Genomic DNA, 15,385 nt, shown 5'->3' with positions numbered 1-15,385 from the left:
GATAGGAATATAGATTTTAATCATTGTGCTTCTGCTGCTAACGAGAGTGCAACCAATCCATCCTTTGTGGATTTTGACGCCACAGTGTAAATGAAGTTTCACACAGAAACGCTCTGGGGCTATTGGTGACTAAAGCTGACCAGGGCTGGCCTCCGGTCAGCAGGGGTGGCAGAAGGAGAAACAGAGTAAGGAGAGGGATGAGGAACAGAGCCTGGGCTGGGAGTCTGCTCCTTCTGCTCCGTCACATTCCCATCAAGGACTGTGGAGAGCCAGGGGTCCTCCCGGGCCAAGGCTGCCCACATGGATCCGTCCACGACTTCCCCTCCGATTCAGCTGCCTCTAGCTCTAAGGTCAATTCTTGCTGAGTAGATGAGGTCCAGGGAAGGCTCACCATTGACCACCAAACGGAGAAAGGATGTCAACCAAGGGAGAGGAGAGGCATTTGAGAACCCCCAACCCTTCTCCAGTGTCCACTTAAGAGATCCTCAAACTAGCTGAGAGCTGGGGAAAGGACAGTGGCAGCAGCTCATCCTCTGGGTCAGACGCCCCTGGAGACGGGGAGAGGTGGAACTCACAGAGGGGCAGGCAGCAGATACTCCTGTGCATTTCTCTGCCTGAGCAGTGAGTGAGGACTCTCCCTAGAGGTCCACTGAACTCCAACCAGGGGCTGGTGGTCATTGGGACTTCTTACAGTTTCTGAAGATTGGTAGGGCTAGGAGGTGGAGGGAGGTCACCTAAGCCCCAGAGCCTGGCCCCACTGGCTGCTGACAGAAGCTGGCATCTGGGAAGTAGCCCGAACTGCTTTGACAAGGCCATTCCTCTTGTCAAGAGTCGGGTGAGCTGGTCCAGGGCAAAGACACTGGGCCTCGGGCAGCTAGGAGTCAGAGACACACAGAGCTTCCACCGCGTTGCTCAGACCCTGGTTGACGCCCCCCACAGCCAGGAGGCAGTTCTTGACAACAATGCTGGAGCAGGCGCAGCGGGGGGTGGGCATGGCCGGGAGCACCTCCCACTTGTTCTTCCCTGGGTGGAAGGCCTCTGCAGTCTCCAGGACAGTGGGCTGGTTCCCTGAAAGGGAACCAGAACTTACAAAGGAGTCCAGCCACCAATTCATGCCTTGCAGTCACCCCACCTCCCTCGTTCCCACCAGCAGACAAGCAACCTCACCTTCTCTGGCTGCTCCTCCCCACCCTGGGCTTTGGTCAGACAGCCACTCTGTCCCTCCTACTTTCTGTCTTTTCACAAGTAAGTTTTCTCTCCTTGACATCCTGCTTTTAGCAAAAGTTTCTAGCCACTATCGCCTCCCTCCTGCCTTGTGCTAAAAGGCGGCCCACAGAAAGACTCCATCCAGGGCCCAGGCTAGGAGAGAGGGAGTGTTTTAAATTCTTTGGAATGAAGTACAGTGGTACCTTGAGATACGAATTTAATTTGTTCTGTAACCAAGCTCATAAGTCAGTTAACTCGTATATCAAACTGCCGATACTGGATCCACGCGCCAACACGCCAACTAGCGGCAGCTTCCCGAATCACGACTCGCATCTCGGAATTTCGCTCGGATCTCGAACAAAAATACGGACCGAGTCGCAGCTTCTATCTTAAAAAATTCGTATATTGGTCTGTTCGTATCTCAAGGTACCACTGTAGTAGACAGTGTGCAAGAAGCCAGTACCATCTCCCGCTTGTGCAGAGTACAAACGATCCACCAAGCACCAGAAACACAGTACCAGTCTGGAAGCTCCATCCTTACCAAGTCCTCCGGCCACTATGACCCGTCCACTGAGAGAGCCAGCCACGAAGTCTGCCCGCCGTTTCTTGAGGAAGAATGAGCTTTCCATCTTCAGCCATCCCCCTATAGTCCACGGATGATGGCAGGACACACACAGAGAGCATCAGATGCTACCCCGGCACCCCTGAACACACTGAGCCCCAAACAGCTCTCCCCCTAGGCAGTGTCCCCACTCATCTATCCCTTGTGCTCAGGACGTACACAACACCTCCTGCTATTTGAATGACACTCTTTGTGGCTTCTACCCTCTGCCGTGTTTGCTCAGTCCTAGGAACTAGAATCCCCTACAACAAATGACCTGTTCTACTTCTGTTCTCACAGGCTCTAAGCTGGAGAAAAGCTAACTAGAGGCAGTGAGCATAGGGCTCAGGTTCCTTCTGTTTCCCTGTGAGTAAGAGCAGGAGAAAGTCCTCCCTTACCTGGTCCTGCCGGGTATTGTAAGGAGAGACGATGGGTGAAAGGGGCTTTGGTAAAAACAATCAACCCACCAAAGGGAGCCCTGTACAGATGAAGGAATTTGGACCCAAGAGTATCTCTGTATGGAGAGGGGTGTTTGGACTTCTGCAAGGTTCACCCAGCTGGGTAAGTGGCCCTAGGTAAGCTGAGCACAGAAGTATGGTGGGAGGAGCCAGCCAGAGGCGGATGGCTCACCCTGTTCCATGTCAAACACATCCATGGTCCGGAGGAACTTGGGCTGCCGGTAGAGCCGACCCTGCCGCAGGCCTCCCAGGCTGTACAAGCGGTCGTCCAGGGTCACAAAGCTGGAGAAGGCCCGTTTACAGGGGATGTTGGGGAACTTGGTCCAGGAGCGAGTCTCAGTGTCAAAGACCTCGAAGGCGTTGACTGCATACTTGGACTGTCGTCCTCCTGGAGACCAGAGCCGGGTGGGGGTTGGGCAGCAGATAAGCCCCTGAGGACAGGGACTGGATTTCCCTTTCTGACTGTTACCTGATCATACAGAAGCAACCTAAGGGATGGTGCAGCATGCTTTCCCCCCTAGGGACAAGGAGATGCTCAATACACAGGCATTGCTTCCTGTGGGAACTGACCCAAGGGAGGGAAGGATGGGCCAGTGTGGGACACACAACCTGTCCTTACCCAGCACATAGATCTTGGAACCGCGAAGGAAGGAGGTGGCAGCATATCTCGGGGTGGGCATAGGTGCTAGTGACACCCACATGTCCTTGAGCATGTCATAGTGTTGAAGGTGGTTGTGTGGACGGAGGTCCAGGCCCATCCCACCAGCCGCGTACACTCGGTAATCTAAAGAGAAAGGGCACGTGCAACCCCCGGCTCAGCACACAGACACCGTGAGACGAGGCCCATTGGTACTCATCACTATCAGAGCCAGGCTCTGTTCACCCCTTGAACACTGAAGCAAGTTCAGGTTCCCAATCGCTGCTCTGTCAGAGTGAGCCATGCATATGTCAGCGAGGTGGAGGTGACATTTAAAAGTCCCTTCTTCTTGAAGCCATGTCAGGCCTACATGCCTTAGCCTTCCTTGGTGTCCAGCCCTTGGTGAAGCCCAAAACACTAAGCCTCACACAGGAGCAAACTGCAATGGAGAAAGACCTGGACAATCCTCTGCAGGTCTTGTCCCCTCCATTCTCCTCCTTCCTGAGCAGCCAGGGAGGATGCAAAAGGGACATTAGTCTGAAACCCCCAGTAGTGGCATTGTGAGACTGGAACTCTTTAGACCTAGCAGGAGCCTTTGGAAATGAGGTCAGCCCTGCTGTCACTGGCCTTGTGGGACACTGAGCTGCTGTTGGCTCTTTCATTTTCTGCCACCCCCCTGGGAGAATGCCATCCTTCTTCACATGCTGGGAAGCTAGTGGGCTCCAGGGGGCACCCTGCACTAAATGGGTTAGGGCTAGGGCTGAATACGGGTGAGGACTAGAGGAGGGAAAACTAGCCCCTTCAAGAAATCCTGCCCAGCAGCGAGCTGAGCACTCTGAGAAGAGCAGTTCTCCTTCATGCTCTACTGCTCTTGGTGACAGGTGGCTTTCCAAGGTGCTTCCCTGCCACTGCACCAGAGAGGATGGGCAAGGCATCCACGCATCCCTGGGCCTCACCCCAGTACCTCCCAGTACCCACGGGCTCTCTATTTTCCAAGGGCCCACTCCCACCTCCCAGTAGTCAGTCCTCACCACTTCTGGTTCTATGAAGCCTTTGTTTTTCATGAGTAGTTCAGGGATATTTCCTTCTACTTTTCAATATTGCTATTGCTGGGGGTGGGGGGGGGGGGAATCCAAGCCCTAGCCTGAGGCTGGGAGATGGGACCAGCTAATGAATTTACCTTATACAACCTCCACCTCTCCCAGCTGCAACACCTGTCGGGAATCCTCCAGTCCCCTTCATTCATTCTTTAAGATTCACCTGGGTGTCCCTGAACGTCAAGGCTGGGCTGAGGGCACTGGCTCAATGCTTCCCATGATAGCTGCCTCACTCCAGTCACCATACGTTACTGAAATAATCTTTGTTTCTTCCAAAGGATTGTAGGTCCTTGAGGATTTGTTAATCTGTGACCCCAGAATCTGGTAAAATGCCTGACATGCAGGCACACAAATGCTAATTAAATTAATTGACAAACCCATTCAATGCCATAGACTCGATCATCACTTACTGTGCAACCCTGGGCAAGCTTTTTAACCTCTCTGGGCCTCCCACTACTTCTCTCTAAAATGAGAATCACACTTACCTCATCAGACAAGCTGTGCGGAACAAAGAGGTTAATATATATATATATATATATATATATATATATATATATATATATATAATGCTTATGGTAAGAACTAAGTAAATGTTAGTTTTTAATCTCTTAGCACCATTTATTGAGGTCTGGGGAGTCCTCTCCCCTCTCTATTTCCCCATGGGCTTCATGCCCTCCATCCTTCTTACTGGGAGTTTGTGGAGGTGTCACTGACCATTCTGCCCTGAAGATCTGGTCACCTTAGTGAGACCTGCGTTTCTGAAGGCAGAGACCAGATCTTCTGCATTTTCTTTCCTCCCTCCGGGGGACCTAGATTTGTGCCAGGGACAGAGTAGGTGCTCAGGGGATAGTGGTTCCTGCTCTGTAGTAGACCCAGCAGGAAGCTGGATGATTTTTCAAGAGAGGGAGGGAAGGTTATATCCCATTCATGAAACCTGTCTAAATTTAGGGTCTCCTAATTCCTACTGGACCATTTCCCATAAAACCCTTTGTGTATGAGCAAAAGAACTTTTGGAGCCCCCTCTATGCTCTGGGTTGTTCCAGGCCAGAAGAGAAGGAAAGTAGGGGCTTGGAGAAAGTGAAATGAGAATCATAAAAGCACACGCATGCCCTGAGAACTCAAAATGTGCAAGATGCTGCAGGAGCACAACCCTTATCAGTATGCCAGAGACTAGGAGACAGAGGGAGACCTTGAGGGTGGGGAGAGGGCCCTGGAATCAGGTCTCAAAGCTCCCTCAGTGGGGCTCGGTGATGGGGCAATGATGGTGTGAACACCCATTCCGGGAACCCAAATATGTGTCTGGAGGTGGTGATGGGTGCAAGGCAGTTTCAGGGGATGCGGTGTTGTGGGTGGCAGGCTCCATCACTCTGCTGAGTGAAGAGGTCTGCAGAGCCATTGAACTAACCTCCAGCTCTCCTCTCTGGCCCAGCCTGCCCATTTTGTTGGGAGGAGCCTGGTGAAGTGGAGATCTGGCACCATATGGAATTACTAGACACTCACTTGCTGAGTCTCAGTTTCCCATCTGTAAAACAAGGCCACTGGGTCTCTAGTTTTGTGTTTATTGCAAGGGTCTGATGGAATCAGGAATGTAATAGTGGGTTCCAACTCAGTGCTGACTCCCATCCCTTTCCCCCTCCTCTCCCCACTCCGTTCTCTCCTCCCACCCTTGGCTCTTGCCCCACTTGCCTTTGGCTGTGACGGAAATGCCCATGGCCGCCTCGCGCAGCACACTCCTCTTCTTCCACTTGCCCTCATCGATGTTGTACATCTCCACAACCTTCAGGGGCAGCTGATTGGTGCCCACACCCCCGATCACCATGATCCTCTTCCCCAGGGCGGTGACGGCCACCCCAGCCCGGGCTGTGGGCAGGGGGGGTAGGGCGGTCCAATGGTCGGCCTCAGGGGAGTAGACCTCAAAGCAGTCCCTGGGGATGCCGTTGTCGTCACAGCCCCCAATGGCATAGACCTGCCCCCCAGTCTCCAGCAGGGAGCAGTAGACCCGGCGGCTGGGCAGTGGCGCCAGGCGCTTCCACTGGAAGTCCTTGACGTTGGGCACCTCCATGGCAGCCCCGGGATCTCCTCCCGCCGCGGAGCTCCAGGGCCGGGACAGAGGTGCGAGCCCCAGGAGTGGGGGTAGGGGGCGAAGGCACCGGCTACTTCGTGCTACCTCTCGCCGCCTCCATCCCACACCCGTCCGCGGGTTCCCGCCCGACCCCGGCAAAGACCCCAACGCGGGCCAGCGCTTCACGGTCCCTCAAGACTCAGTAGTCCCGTGGCATCCACGCCGGGCCCTGAGGGAGGAACGCGGCGAGTCAAGGGCGGTCGTGCCAGGCGTCCTCGCCTCCTGGCGCCGGCGGCGAGTCGGGCTCCCAGCCCCTCGCCAACTTTAAGGGGAGGACGCCGCGGCCGAGGGCGCCACCCTTTGGCGGCATCACGCCCTTTAATGCTTTGTCCTCCACCCCTCCCCACCAGCCGGTTGGAAACCTGCGGGGGCGCGGGGTACGGGGGCGTGCGGGGTGGGGCTGGGGCTTTCTCCCCTTCCGGGTGCCTGGCTGCCTCCCGGCTACGCAAAGAGTTAACACCTTTCGGCGTCCACGCCTCCCACCATTTCCCGTCTCCCCCTCCTCGCTGTCTCCCTTCCCCGCCCCCGCGCCACTTACCCAGCCTGGCGGAGCAGGGTGGCGCGAGGCGCAGACAGCTCATCACCGGGAGCCGGAGCCCCCGCCCGGCGGCGTGGGGCGCAAGGGATAGGTGCTCCGTCCTTCCCCAGTCCGCACCCCACTGTCAGACGTGCAGAGGAAGAGAATAAATGAGCAGCAGGAAGAAGAAAGGGGGCGGCTGCGGGGGAGGAGGCCAGGCAGCCCGCTCCACGCACCCTCAACCGCCGCACCTGTGCAGGAATCCTCGTGCACCCCGCGGCAGAGCAGCTGTGACCTTTTTATATAAGCCCTGGCAGAGCTGGGTGCGCGGGGGAGGGAAGGGGTCGCTCACCTTGTCTACAGGGTCAGGGATAGCGGGGCACTAGAACCAAGTACCCAGATGACGGCGGCAAGCAGTCTCCTTCCAGTGTGGGGGTGGGCGGTTTGTGAATGTTTGTTTTGGATGAGGAGGCGGAGAGTCCAATTACCCAGTTTATCTACAGTGCAGACCCAGTTCGCGACAGGCTGGCTCCATAGTCAGCTTTGCTTTGGGAGAGCTGTTATCAAATGGTTTAACCTAATAGAAACAAGTGATGGGACCTACACAGACCTGACAGCGCATTCAAAACAGTATACACCGAACGGCACACATATGCATAACTTACACATCACCTCTCCCCACCCTCCCAAAGAGACATATCCACGGAGAAATTGACAGATGCATCGTTATATGGACACACAACCATAGACACCAACTTGGACACACTCACATGCTGTCTTTCCCAGGTCCCCTTCTTCACACACCTTGAAAAGGGGAAACCAGGTTATTCAACCTTGGCCCTCAGCACCAACCCACAGGGCTTGCCAATTAACTCTTTGAAGTCACTCTCTAGTAGCCTTTTCATAACAGTAGTCCCCAGTAACAAAGCTGCTCATGACATCCATGGCCACCTGCTTTGATGGACTGCAAGGCCTATGGAGTCCTCTTCCTACTTGAATATAGCCGAGTCTAGAAACACTCAAACTTTGGAGTCTGATAGACCTGGGTTTGAATTTTGGTTCTGAAATTATTTAATGACGCTGAGCCTCAGTTTCCATCTATTATTTTAATTAACCTTTGATTTTGAGACAAATTGTAGAGTCACATGCAGTTGTAAGAAATAAGACCCTTTACACATTTTCCTCCATGTTAATATCTTGCAATACTTATAATACAGTATCAGAACCAGGATATGGAAATTGATCAGTGGAGATACAGGACATTTCCTTCATCACAATGACTGGGCCTGTTACCCTTTTATAGCCGCACCTACTTCTCTCCTACCCTTCTCTCCAACCCCTGGCAACCACTGGTCTGTTTTCCACTTCCATAATTTTGTCATCTCAAAAATGTTATAGAGAAGTATATAGTGTGTTACATAAATAGAATTGTATAGTAAAACAACCGTTTGAGGTTGGCTTTTCCTCCCCTAGCAGAATTCTGTGGGAATTCGTTCAAGTTGTTGCCTATACAAATAGTTCATTCCTTTTTATTTCTGAGTTGCATTCCCTAGTATGGATACATCCTTGTAGATTTTTGTGAAGATCAAATGAGGTAATGGTAAAGTGTTCAGTTCAGCTTTGGAGACAAAGCAAGGGCCTGGTAGATTACTGTTAATATCATTATTACTATAACTGTGAACAGAACCAAAAAAAAAAAAAAAAGGAAAATTGAGAACAAGCACAAACATTTTGCGCCTTACTTAGAAACGACTTCATGTGAGAAACAGAAGTCACAACTCATAATAGGCCCACCTTAAAATCTTGAGTCCTTGGCTTAGAAATTCTACTGTTTTTTAGTTTGAATTCCCTGTACTTACAGAGTAAGCACCTCTGGAACCTTCACAGAGGAAGGTTGTGTTCTGTTTTCTCTATTCATTAAGAACTCATAAATTACAAAAGAATGTGTTCTGAATTAATGAACTTCCACAGGAAACAGCAAACATTTCTCTTTTTCTAGGGATCACAGTTTGCCCAGAGGACTAAAGAACGAACCCTCAACCTTCAACTTGAAATGTATTCACAAAATCAGGAAGATGGAAAGTCACAGACCTTCCTCAAAAAGGCTAGTTTCTGTCCTTCAGCCTCTGTTGCCCATTGAGCCTCCTACTAAAGCAGTGAAGCAAGGCTTCTCGTATCTCCCCCCCACACACACACACTGGGGCAGCTTTATAAGCAGCTAAAGAGTTCCATACTACTTTATGTTTTCATTACTCATTAAGTTAAACTAAGCCCTTGTACATTTATTTTCTTGTAATCTTTTTTATTTTTTTTAATTTTTAATTTTTTTTTACAGAGACAGAGAGTCAGAGAGAGGGATAGATAGGGACAGACAGACAGGAACGGAGAGAGATGAGAAGCATCAATCATCAGTTTATCAGTTTTTCATTGTAGCACCTTAGTTGTTCATTGATTGCTTTCTCATATGTGCCTTGACCGCGGGCCTTCAGCAGACCGAGTAACCCCTTGCTCAAGCCAGTGACCTTGAGTCCAAGCTGGTGAGCTTTCCTCAAACCAGATGAGCCGGCGCCAAGCTGGCGACCTCAGGGTTTCGAACCTGGGTCCTCCGCATCCCAGTCCGATGCTGTATCCACTGAGCCACCGCCTGGTCAGGCTATCTTCTCGTAATCTTAAAACAACCCTGGGAAAGGTTGCCAGGCAGGTATCAGTGTCCAGTTTTTATAAAAGAGGGACCTGAGACTAGTGAAATGAAATAACTGACATATGACCCTGTGAGCTTGTCAGGGTCGGTCTAGTTTGTGACTTCCACTTCCAATGATCTTTCACTTCATCACAATTAAACCCCGAATGAAAGAATTGTACATTATTGAGGACACCAAGCGTGCTCACTCTCACCTGGCTTTTTGTCTAATTACAGTGAAGGAAGGAGCTCAGACCCCAAAGTGTTCCCATCACCATACTGTTTGTGCTGGACAGCATATCATGGAAAGGACAGGAGTCCAGCCCCAGAAAAGGCCTCTTTCTAACTTTATGCTCATGTCGCACAAGCACCACCCTCTATGAGGACCATGAGATTCAGGGACTCAGACCCTTGGGAAATACTAAGAACAGGATGCCTTCCGGGCTATGGCCTAATTGCTTGTTCTGGAAGTACTGGCTCCTCTCCATCTCCCCCACTCCTTTCCCCGCTGCTCTTCCTCCCCACCAGGTGACATCCTTTAGTCTTTACGATGAGTGCACTTTGAGGAAGCTTGTAACCTAGCAACCACCACTTAAGATTCCCTGAGTCACCTGCGGTTTCCATGCCTGGACCGCATGCAACAAGCTGGGGCTTTACGGAGTGCACACAGAGGCAGACTCCAGTGGCCCACCACCCCATTCTAGTGTGTAACACTTTCCCAGTGAGGAATTTCTTCCTCATGTCAAACCTAAATCCTTCCCGCTCTAAGACCTGGCCTTGCATGGGGCCAGGGCTTCTCTTCTCAAAAGTGTTTTACTTTTTGCCTTGGTTACAAGGTAGCACTGGAGGGGTAGGGAAGCAGGGAAGGAAAGTTTGTGAGTCTCTAAAGAGAAAGCCTTTGGTACCTTGGAGTCTTTATTACTGTGATGCTGATGCTTCAATAAAACTTGTTGAGGGGGCTCAGCCCCAGGGAAACTCACGCCTGGGGTTTAATCAGGTCTAGTTTACATGCAATAAAATGAACACATTGACTCATTGAGTGTATTAGATATTCAGCAGGGGTCTGACCACCCAACTCTGAGCTGAGGGGGGAGCTGAGTGTGGTGGTGGGCGGGCAGTTTCTTCCCTGTAAACCAGGCAGATCCCAGTGTGGAAGCCATGAGTGGAGTCACTATGTGTAGGGCTTGAAGGGACTGGCAAAATTCCAAGTGTAGAGCATGTTTGGGGGAGGGAAGGGGAGTTGTTTAGCTCCTGTGCAACTCCTCCTCCCTCCTCAGAAATACTGAACTACATCCTGTCAGTGAGCGCCACCTGACCACCCTCTGCAGGGTACCATGCTGGCTGGCGGGACCTACCTGGAACTCCCGAGGCTGAGGTCTCCTTCTCTCTGTAGTTCTCTTTCTACAGTGCCCCGCAGGCCACAGGGCAGTGGGGAAGTGTGTGGACGTTGGAGTCAGACAGACAGCCTGGATCCTGGCTTGGCCACCCCCTTGCTGTGGGACCATGAATAAGTCACTATCCCCCTAAGTTCTCATCTGTGAAAAGGGAAGAAGAAAATCTACTTTCTGGAGTTATGGGAGGAATGAGATGTCAGACGTAGTTCCTGGGCAGGAATTAGGTCCTCAGTCAAGGTCTTCTTTCACCCTGTGTGACGACACATTTTCTTACTTCTGACTGTGTGTTCGGGCCAGTGTACTCAAAAGCAGGTGCCAATTGCAAAAGGCAGGCACCTTATGAGTACCACATCCTCCCGAATGCAGTCATTTCTGGGCCTGTGTGTTGGACAGAATATCTTTCCTCCTAGAGAAAGAAATCTTTTCCTCTGCAGCCTAAAGGTACTCTAATCTGGACACCATCTGATGCCCTTTCTTTAGATAATAACCTCCTTACTCCTCACCAGAAGCTTGGAGCTGTATTCTGGGGGTGGGCAGTGGGAATGACTCACCCATTGGGACTCAGGCTGTCGCAGATCAAGGGAAGGGGAAATTTCACCCAACATGGGAAAGTCTCATCAGGGCGCCCAGTCCTAACCTCAGCTCAGAGGAAGGATTTCGGGCTCAAGGAAACTTGATTGGAGATGGTGTGATGCAGGCACAAGCAGTCAGAACCGTAATCTGCATCTCTTCACGTGGCACTGAGGTAAGATACTCACATGGAGTCCTGCAAAATGGCTTCAGACATTAGGGTTTCTCCTGCTGACCACACAGCCTAAAGTGGAGTTGAGTTGGCCACAATTCTACCCAACCTGCTGCCTCCTCCTCCAGAGCCTAGCTTTGTGCTGGAGGCCAGAGGGACTTAATGGGTATCAGTAGAGGAATGCATCTGAGCCCTGGCCAGATGGCTTGGTTGGTTAGAGCATCCCCCTTATGGGCAGAGGTTGCTGGTTCAACCCCTGGTCAGGGCACATATAGGAATAGATTAATGTTCCTGTCTTTCTCTCTCTCTCCTAAAAAAAAAAAAAAAAAAAAAAAAGGAAAAGAAAAAAAATCAAGGAATGCATCTGTCCACTTGTGAGCAACTTCTTGCCTCTTTAGGTAAAGTTGGGACACTGGAAAGCGGTTCTCAGGTATAAAAGGGTGTGTGGGGGGATAATCTTGGTTTTCAGATTCAGGAGTTGCATGATTTAGGAAAAAAGAGGTCGGGGGGGGGGTAGTTTATATTTCCAAGGGGGTGAAGGAGTGCCACAGGATCTAAACAACCCTCCGCTGTGGAAAGCCAGCAGGAGGAGAGGCTGTTTAAATGACCTTGGCTACTTCCCTGTGTTTATTGAGGAAATTGTAAGAGGAAATGGGGCTTATAATAAAGTCTGAGGATCTGAATTATAAACAAGGAAGAATTTCCTGCCCGGGAGCATCAGAAAATTCAAACAGCAGCGTGAGGTGAGGTGAGAGGCATGGTGCCACCTCCTCTGGGAGATACTAGAACAAGAAAGACACAGGACAGAGAGTCAGGAGACCTGTTCCAGCCACGTTTTGTCCTACCTGGGCTCTACACCTCTGGGCGAGTCAGACCCATTCTTGTGTCTGTAAAATTAGAAGGGAAGAAGAGGAAGAAGACAGTAGTTTGAGCTTTCTCCCAGCTGGAGTATTTTTACTCCGAGGGCAGATGGGTCAGGAAGTCCTAAAGAGTCAGGTAGCCATGGAGACAGAGACACAGCTTCCAGAGTGGACATCCTCACATGTGGTACAAATGCACAGAGGTCTGGCTCCACCTACTCTCTTAGGCATTGCCAGCTACCCAAGGTCCGGTCACCAAAAGGGACTCTCTGGGGGTCTTCCCCTGCCTGCATATTTGCCACCACCTTCATTTCCCCCCAGTCAGGCCAGGACAAGGGACTCTGTGACAGCTGCAGCTGTCTACTGGACTGGCACCGTGTAGACCGTGGGCACCCACCTGGTAATCTAATCACACTTTCTGTGGGGTCCTGACATTTCTGGAATGACTGTTACTTTCCCACAGGCTACCAGGACAGGAGACAGAGAACGCCAGGGCTCACATCATCTTGATTCTGGCCTTTCCTCTAAAAGCAAAAATGTGTCTGTTTGTCCCAGGTCACCAGGCTGGGACAACCCTCTGCCCCTTCTAATGGAGAGGACAGCAGAGCCTTTGTGGGGGCCTGGATAGCTCCACAGAGGAGCAGAGGCCGCAGTACAGGGAAGGCAGCAGCTGACCACTCAACATGGCTTTTTAAATGCCCATTAGTAAGTTAATATCGCTGTTTCCAGAGTCAGCAGCATCCTCCATTCTTCTTAATTAAAAAGAGCTCTATGTCCTGGCAGAGCTAAGAGAGGGCTCTGAATGATTTACACACTGGCCCCCTGCTCCAGCTGGGATATCGGCACAGAAGATTGATTGGCAGATAGGCCAGCCTGCTTGTGGTGGATGGTGTATGCCTGTGCTGGGGGGGAGGGGGATAAAGGGGGGCTGGCTCTCCTGTCGCAGACTCTGAATGAGGGGGTGCTGGGGGAGGCACTGGACCCACAGAGCTCTGCAGGCCCCAGCGGAAGGGCCTTCCTCCACAAAAGGCTGAACAAAGGCTCTCCTGCATCCCTCCTGCTGGATCCCTGATCGCAGCAAAGCTATTTTATCTGGAGGACAAAGGCTCAGGCTGTGAGGCTGTTGTCTGGTCTCCACCATCGAGAGAAAGGGGCACTTCCTACAGAGTCCCTCATTTCCAGGTGGATATTACTCACTTGATAAGTAACATTTACTGGGCTTCTATTTGATCATTACGGCTCACCATAGGGGGCAGGATTTCTCATGACGCGGCTCCCCTTCCTTGCCTCCGTGCTAGCACACAGTCTTGTCTGAACTTGATGTCGGTGGGATCCCAGGCTCCAGGCCCTTCTGGGGCAGTGGAGAGGATGTTGGGGGCCTACAAGTTTGACTGGTGTGAGATGACCCTTAGCCCAGGGCTTCTAGAGAGCCGGGCAGTGACCGCGGTCACCCTCAGAGGTCCCAGCCCTCTTCTGCCTTGCTGTTCTGGCCTGGTTATTCCCCCCTGTGCCTCTGCTCACCTCTAGAGCTCACCATCCTCCACGGGGCCTGGAGAGGCACGTCTGGCTCACCCTCCAGCTTTACAGAGCTGTCTGTGCGCAGTGGCAGGATCTCTACACAGTCATGGAGTGGCTTTCACTCTGACACGGTCTCTCCTCCCCTTTTCTCCTTCTCCCTGGTGCTTCACATCACACACGCACATGCACATGCACACACGTGCACGCACACATGCCCTCCTCCCCAGAGGTTCTGGAGAAGGAACGAGACAGAGGCATATTAAAGAAGAGGGGGTGGGGATGGCAGAGCCGGCCTCATCCAGTGCCCTGCTTTAACCTCCCCTCCCATGGGAGGCCGGCAATCTGCCTCAGCAGCAAGGTTGCCATCTGGTGTGGTGACCTGTGTTCTCTCTGTGCTGGAGACTGAGAGGGGGAGGCAGGATGCTCTGGCTGCAGGAAGGCTCTGTGTGTGTTAAGATAGATTTAAGAGAGCTCAAGAAAGGGGAGAAACAGCCAAGTGTTCAGTGACTCAGAGGGCTGGGCTTCCTCATCAGCAGGCACTCCCAGGCGGGCAGGGGGCACCAGGGGGGAGCTGGTGGGTGCAGCCTTGCCAGTTGGGGAGAGAGCAGCAGGGCACTCTCCCCTAGAGCACGCTCCTCCCCTAGCCTCTCACCGGGAGAATGTGGCTGCCTGCTTAGTGCCTGGGAGCTCTCAGTCCCGCCCGGACATCACCAGGCAAAATCTATTCATGCCCTGCCCTGATGGCGGGCACCCCAGCAGGGACCACCACCAAGGGTCCTGTGTGTCCTTTGTTCTCTGCAGTCCTGGCCCCAAAAGTGCTATCTGCTTCCTTGGATGACACCCCTTCCCTGGGGTCCCAGGCTCAGGAGTTATGTTCTTAAAGGTTCCTTGATACAGATATCCCAAATCACAGGTAAAGTCCTCTGGCAATAGCCTAGGTAGAGGGTTTGCAAAGGATAACTCAAGGCCAGATCCAGCCTGTTACCTGTCTCTGTATGGCCTGTGATCTGAGAACAGCTCTGACGTTTTAAACAGTTAAGGGGAAAAAATCCAAAGAAATATTTCACGATGCGTGAAAATGATATGAATTTCACATTTCAGTGTCTATAAATAAAATTATGTTGAAACACAGCCACGCTCATTTATTTACATGTTGTCTGTGGCTGACTTCCTATTACAATGGTGGAGCAGGGTAGTTGCAACAGAATGGATGGCTCTTGAAGCATAAAATATTTACTGCCTGGCCCTTCACAGAAAATGTTTGTCCCTACCCCATCCCATCTCAGGCTTTTTATTTTTATTTTTTCTTAGGCTTTTTTAAAAAATTATTATTATTTTTGTACTTCTCCGAAGCTGGAAACGGGGAGGCAGTCAGACAGACTCCCGCATGTGCCCTACCGGGATCCACCCGGCACGCCCACCAGGGGGCGATGCTCTGCCCCTCCGGGGCGACCCTTCTGTTGCGACTAGAGCCATTCTAGCGCCTGAGGCAGAGGCCATGGAGCCATCCCCAGCCCCCGGGCCATCCTTGCTCCAATGGAGCCTCAGCTGTG

At 51.8% G+C, this 15,385-nt stretch overlaps 1 protein-coding gene across 5 annotated transcripts; it reads right to left on the bottom strand.

The window, feature by feature from the left end:
* KLHDC8A (kelch domain containing 8A) lies at positions 1-7,424 on the bottom strand. Of its 5 annotated transcripts, XM_066361943.1 has the most exons (8): positions 7,409-7,424; positions 7,127-7,215; positions 6,660-6,780; positions 5,686-5,859; positions 2,885-3,049; positions 2,438-2,653; positions 1,748-1,849; positions 1-1,068 (listed from the first exon to the last, which is right to left on the bottom strand). In XM_066361943.1, exons 3-8 carry the CDS (start codon positions 6,700-6,702, stop codon positions 875-877), a joined length of 894 nt encoding a protein of 297 aa, XP_066218040.1. In that variant the 5' UTR covers positions 6,703-6,780; positions 7,127-7,215; positions 7,409-7,424; the 3' UTR covers positions 1-874. The 5 variants fall into 5 exon arrangements, with proteins under 5 accessions (XP_066218040.1, XP_066218041.1, XP_066218037.1 ...); XM_066361944.1 differs by lacking the exons at positions 7,127-7,215; positions 7,409-7,424 and adding an exon at positions 6,991-7,053; XM_066361940.1 differs by lacking the exons at positions 7,127-7,215; positions 7,409-7,424 and adding an exon at positions 6,991-7,009 and having other exon boundaries at positions 5,686-6,290.
* Positions 7,425-15,385: the final 7,961 nt, after the last annotated feature.

The sequence above is a fragment of the Saccopteryx leptura genome, chromosome 2 (assembly GCF_036850995.1).
Source record: "Saccopteryx leptura isolate mSacLep1 chromosome 2, mSacLep1_pri_phased_curated, whole genome shotgun sequence".
NCBI classification, from domain to species: domain Eukaryota; kingdom Metazoa; phylum Chordata; class Mammalia; order Chiroptera; family Emballonuridae; genus Saccopteryx; species Saccopteryx leptura.
Note: the sequence above shows the minus strand (reverse complement) of the source record. Positions and strands in the feature narration are given on the sequence as shown.

Bases quoted from the DNA above. Each gene is read 5' to 3' on its own strand.
- KLHDC8A (XM_066361940.1), bottom strand. From the start codon at position 6,061: ATGGAGGTGCCCAACGTCAAGGACTTCCAGTGGAAGCGCCTGGCGCCA. The intron at 2,654-2,884 runs GTAAGGACAGGT...TCTGGTCTCCAG, and splicing joins TTCCAAGATCTATGTGCTGG to GAGGACGACAGTCCAAGTAT. The intron at 1,850-2,437 runs GTGAGCCATCCG...CGTGGACTATAG, and splicing joins TGTGTTTGACATGGAACAGG to GGGGATGGCTGAAGATGGAA.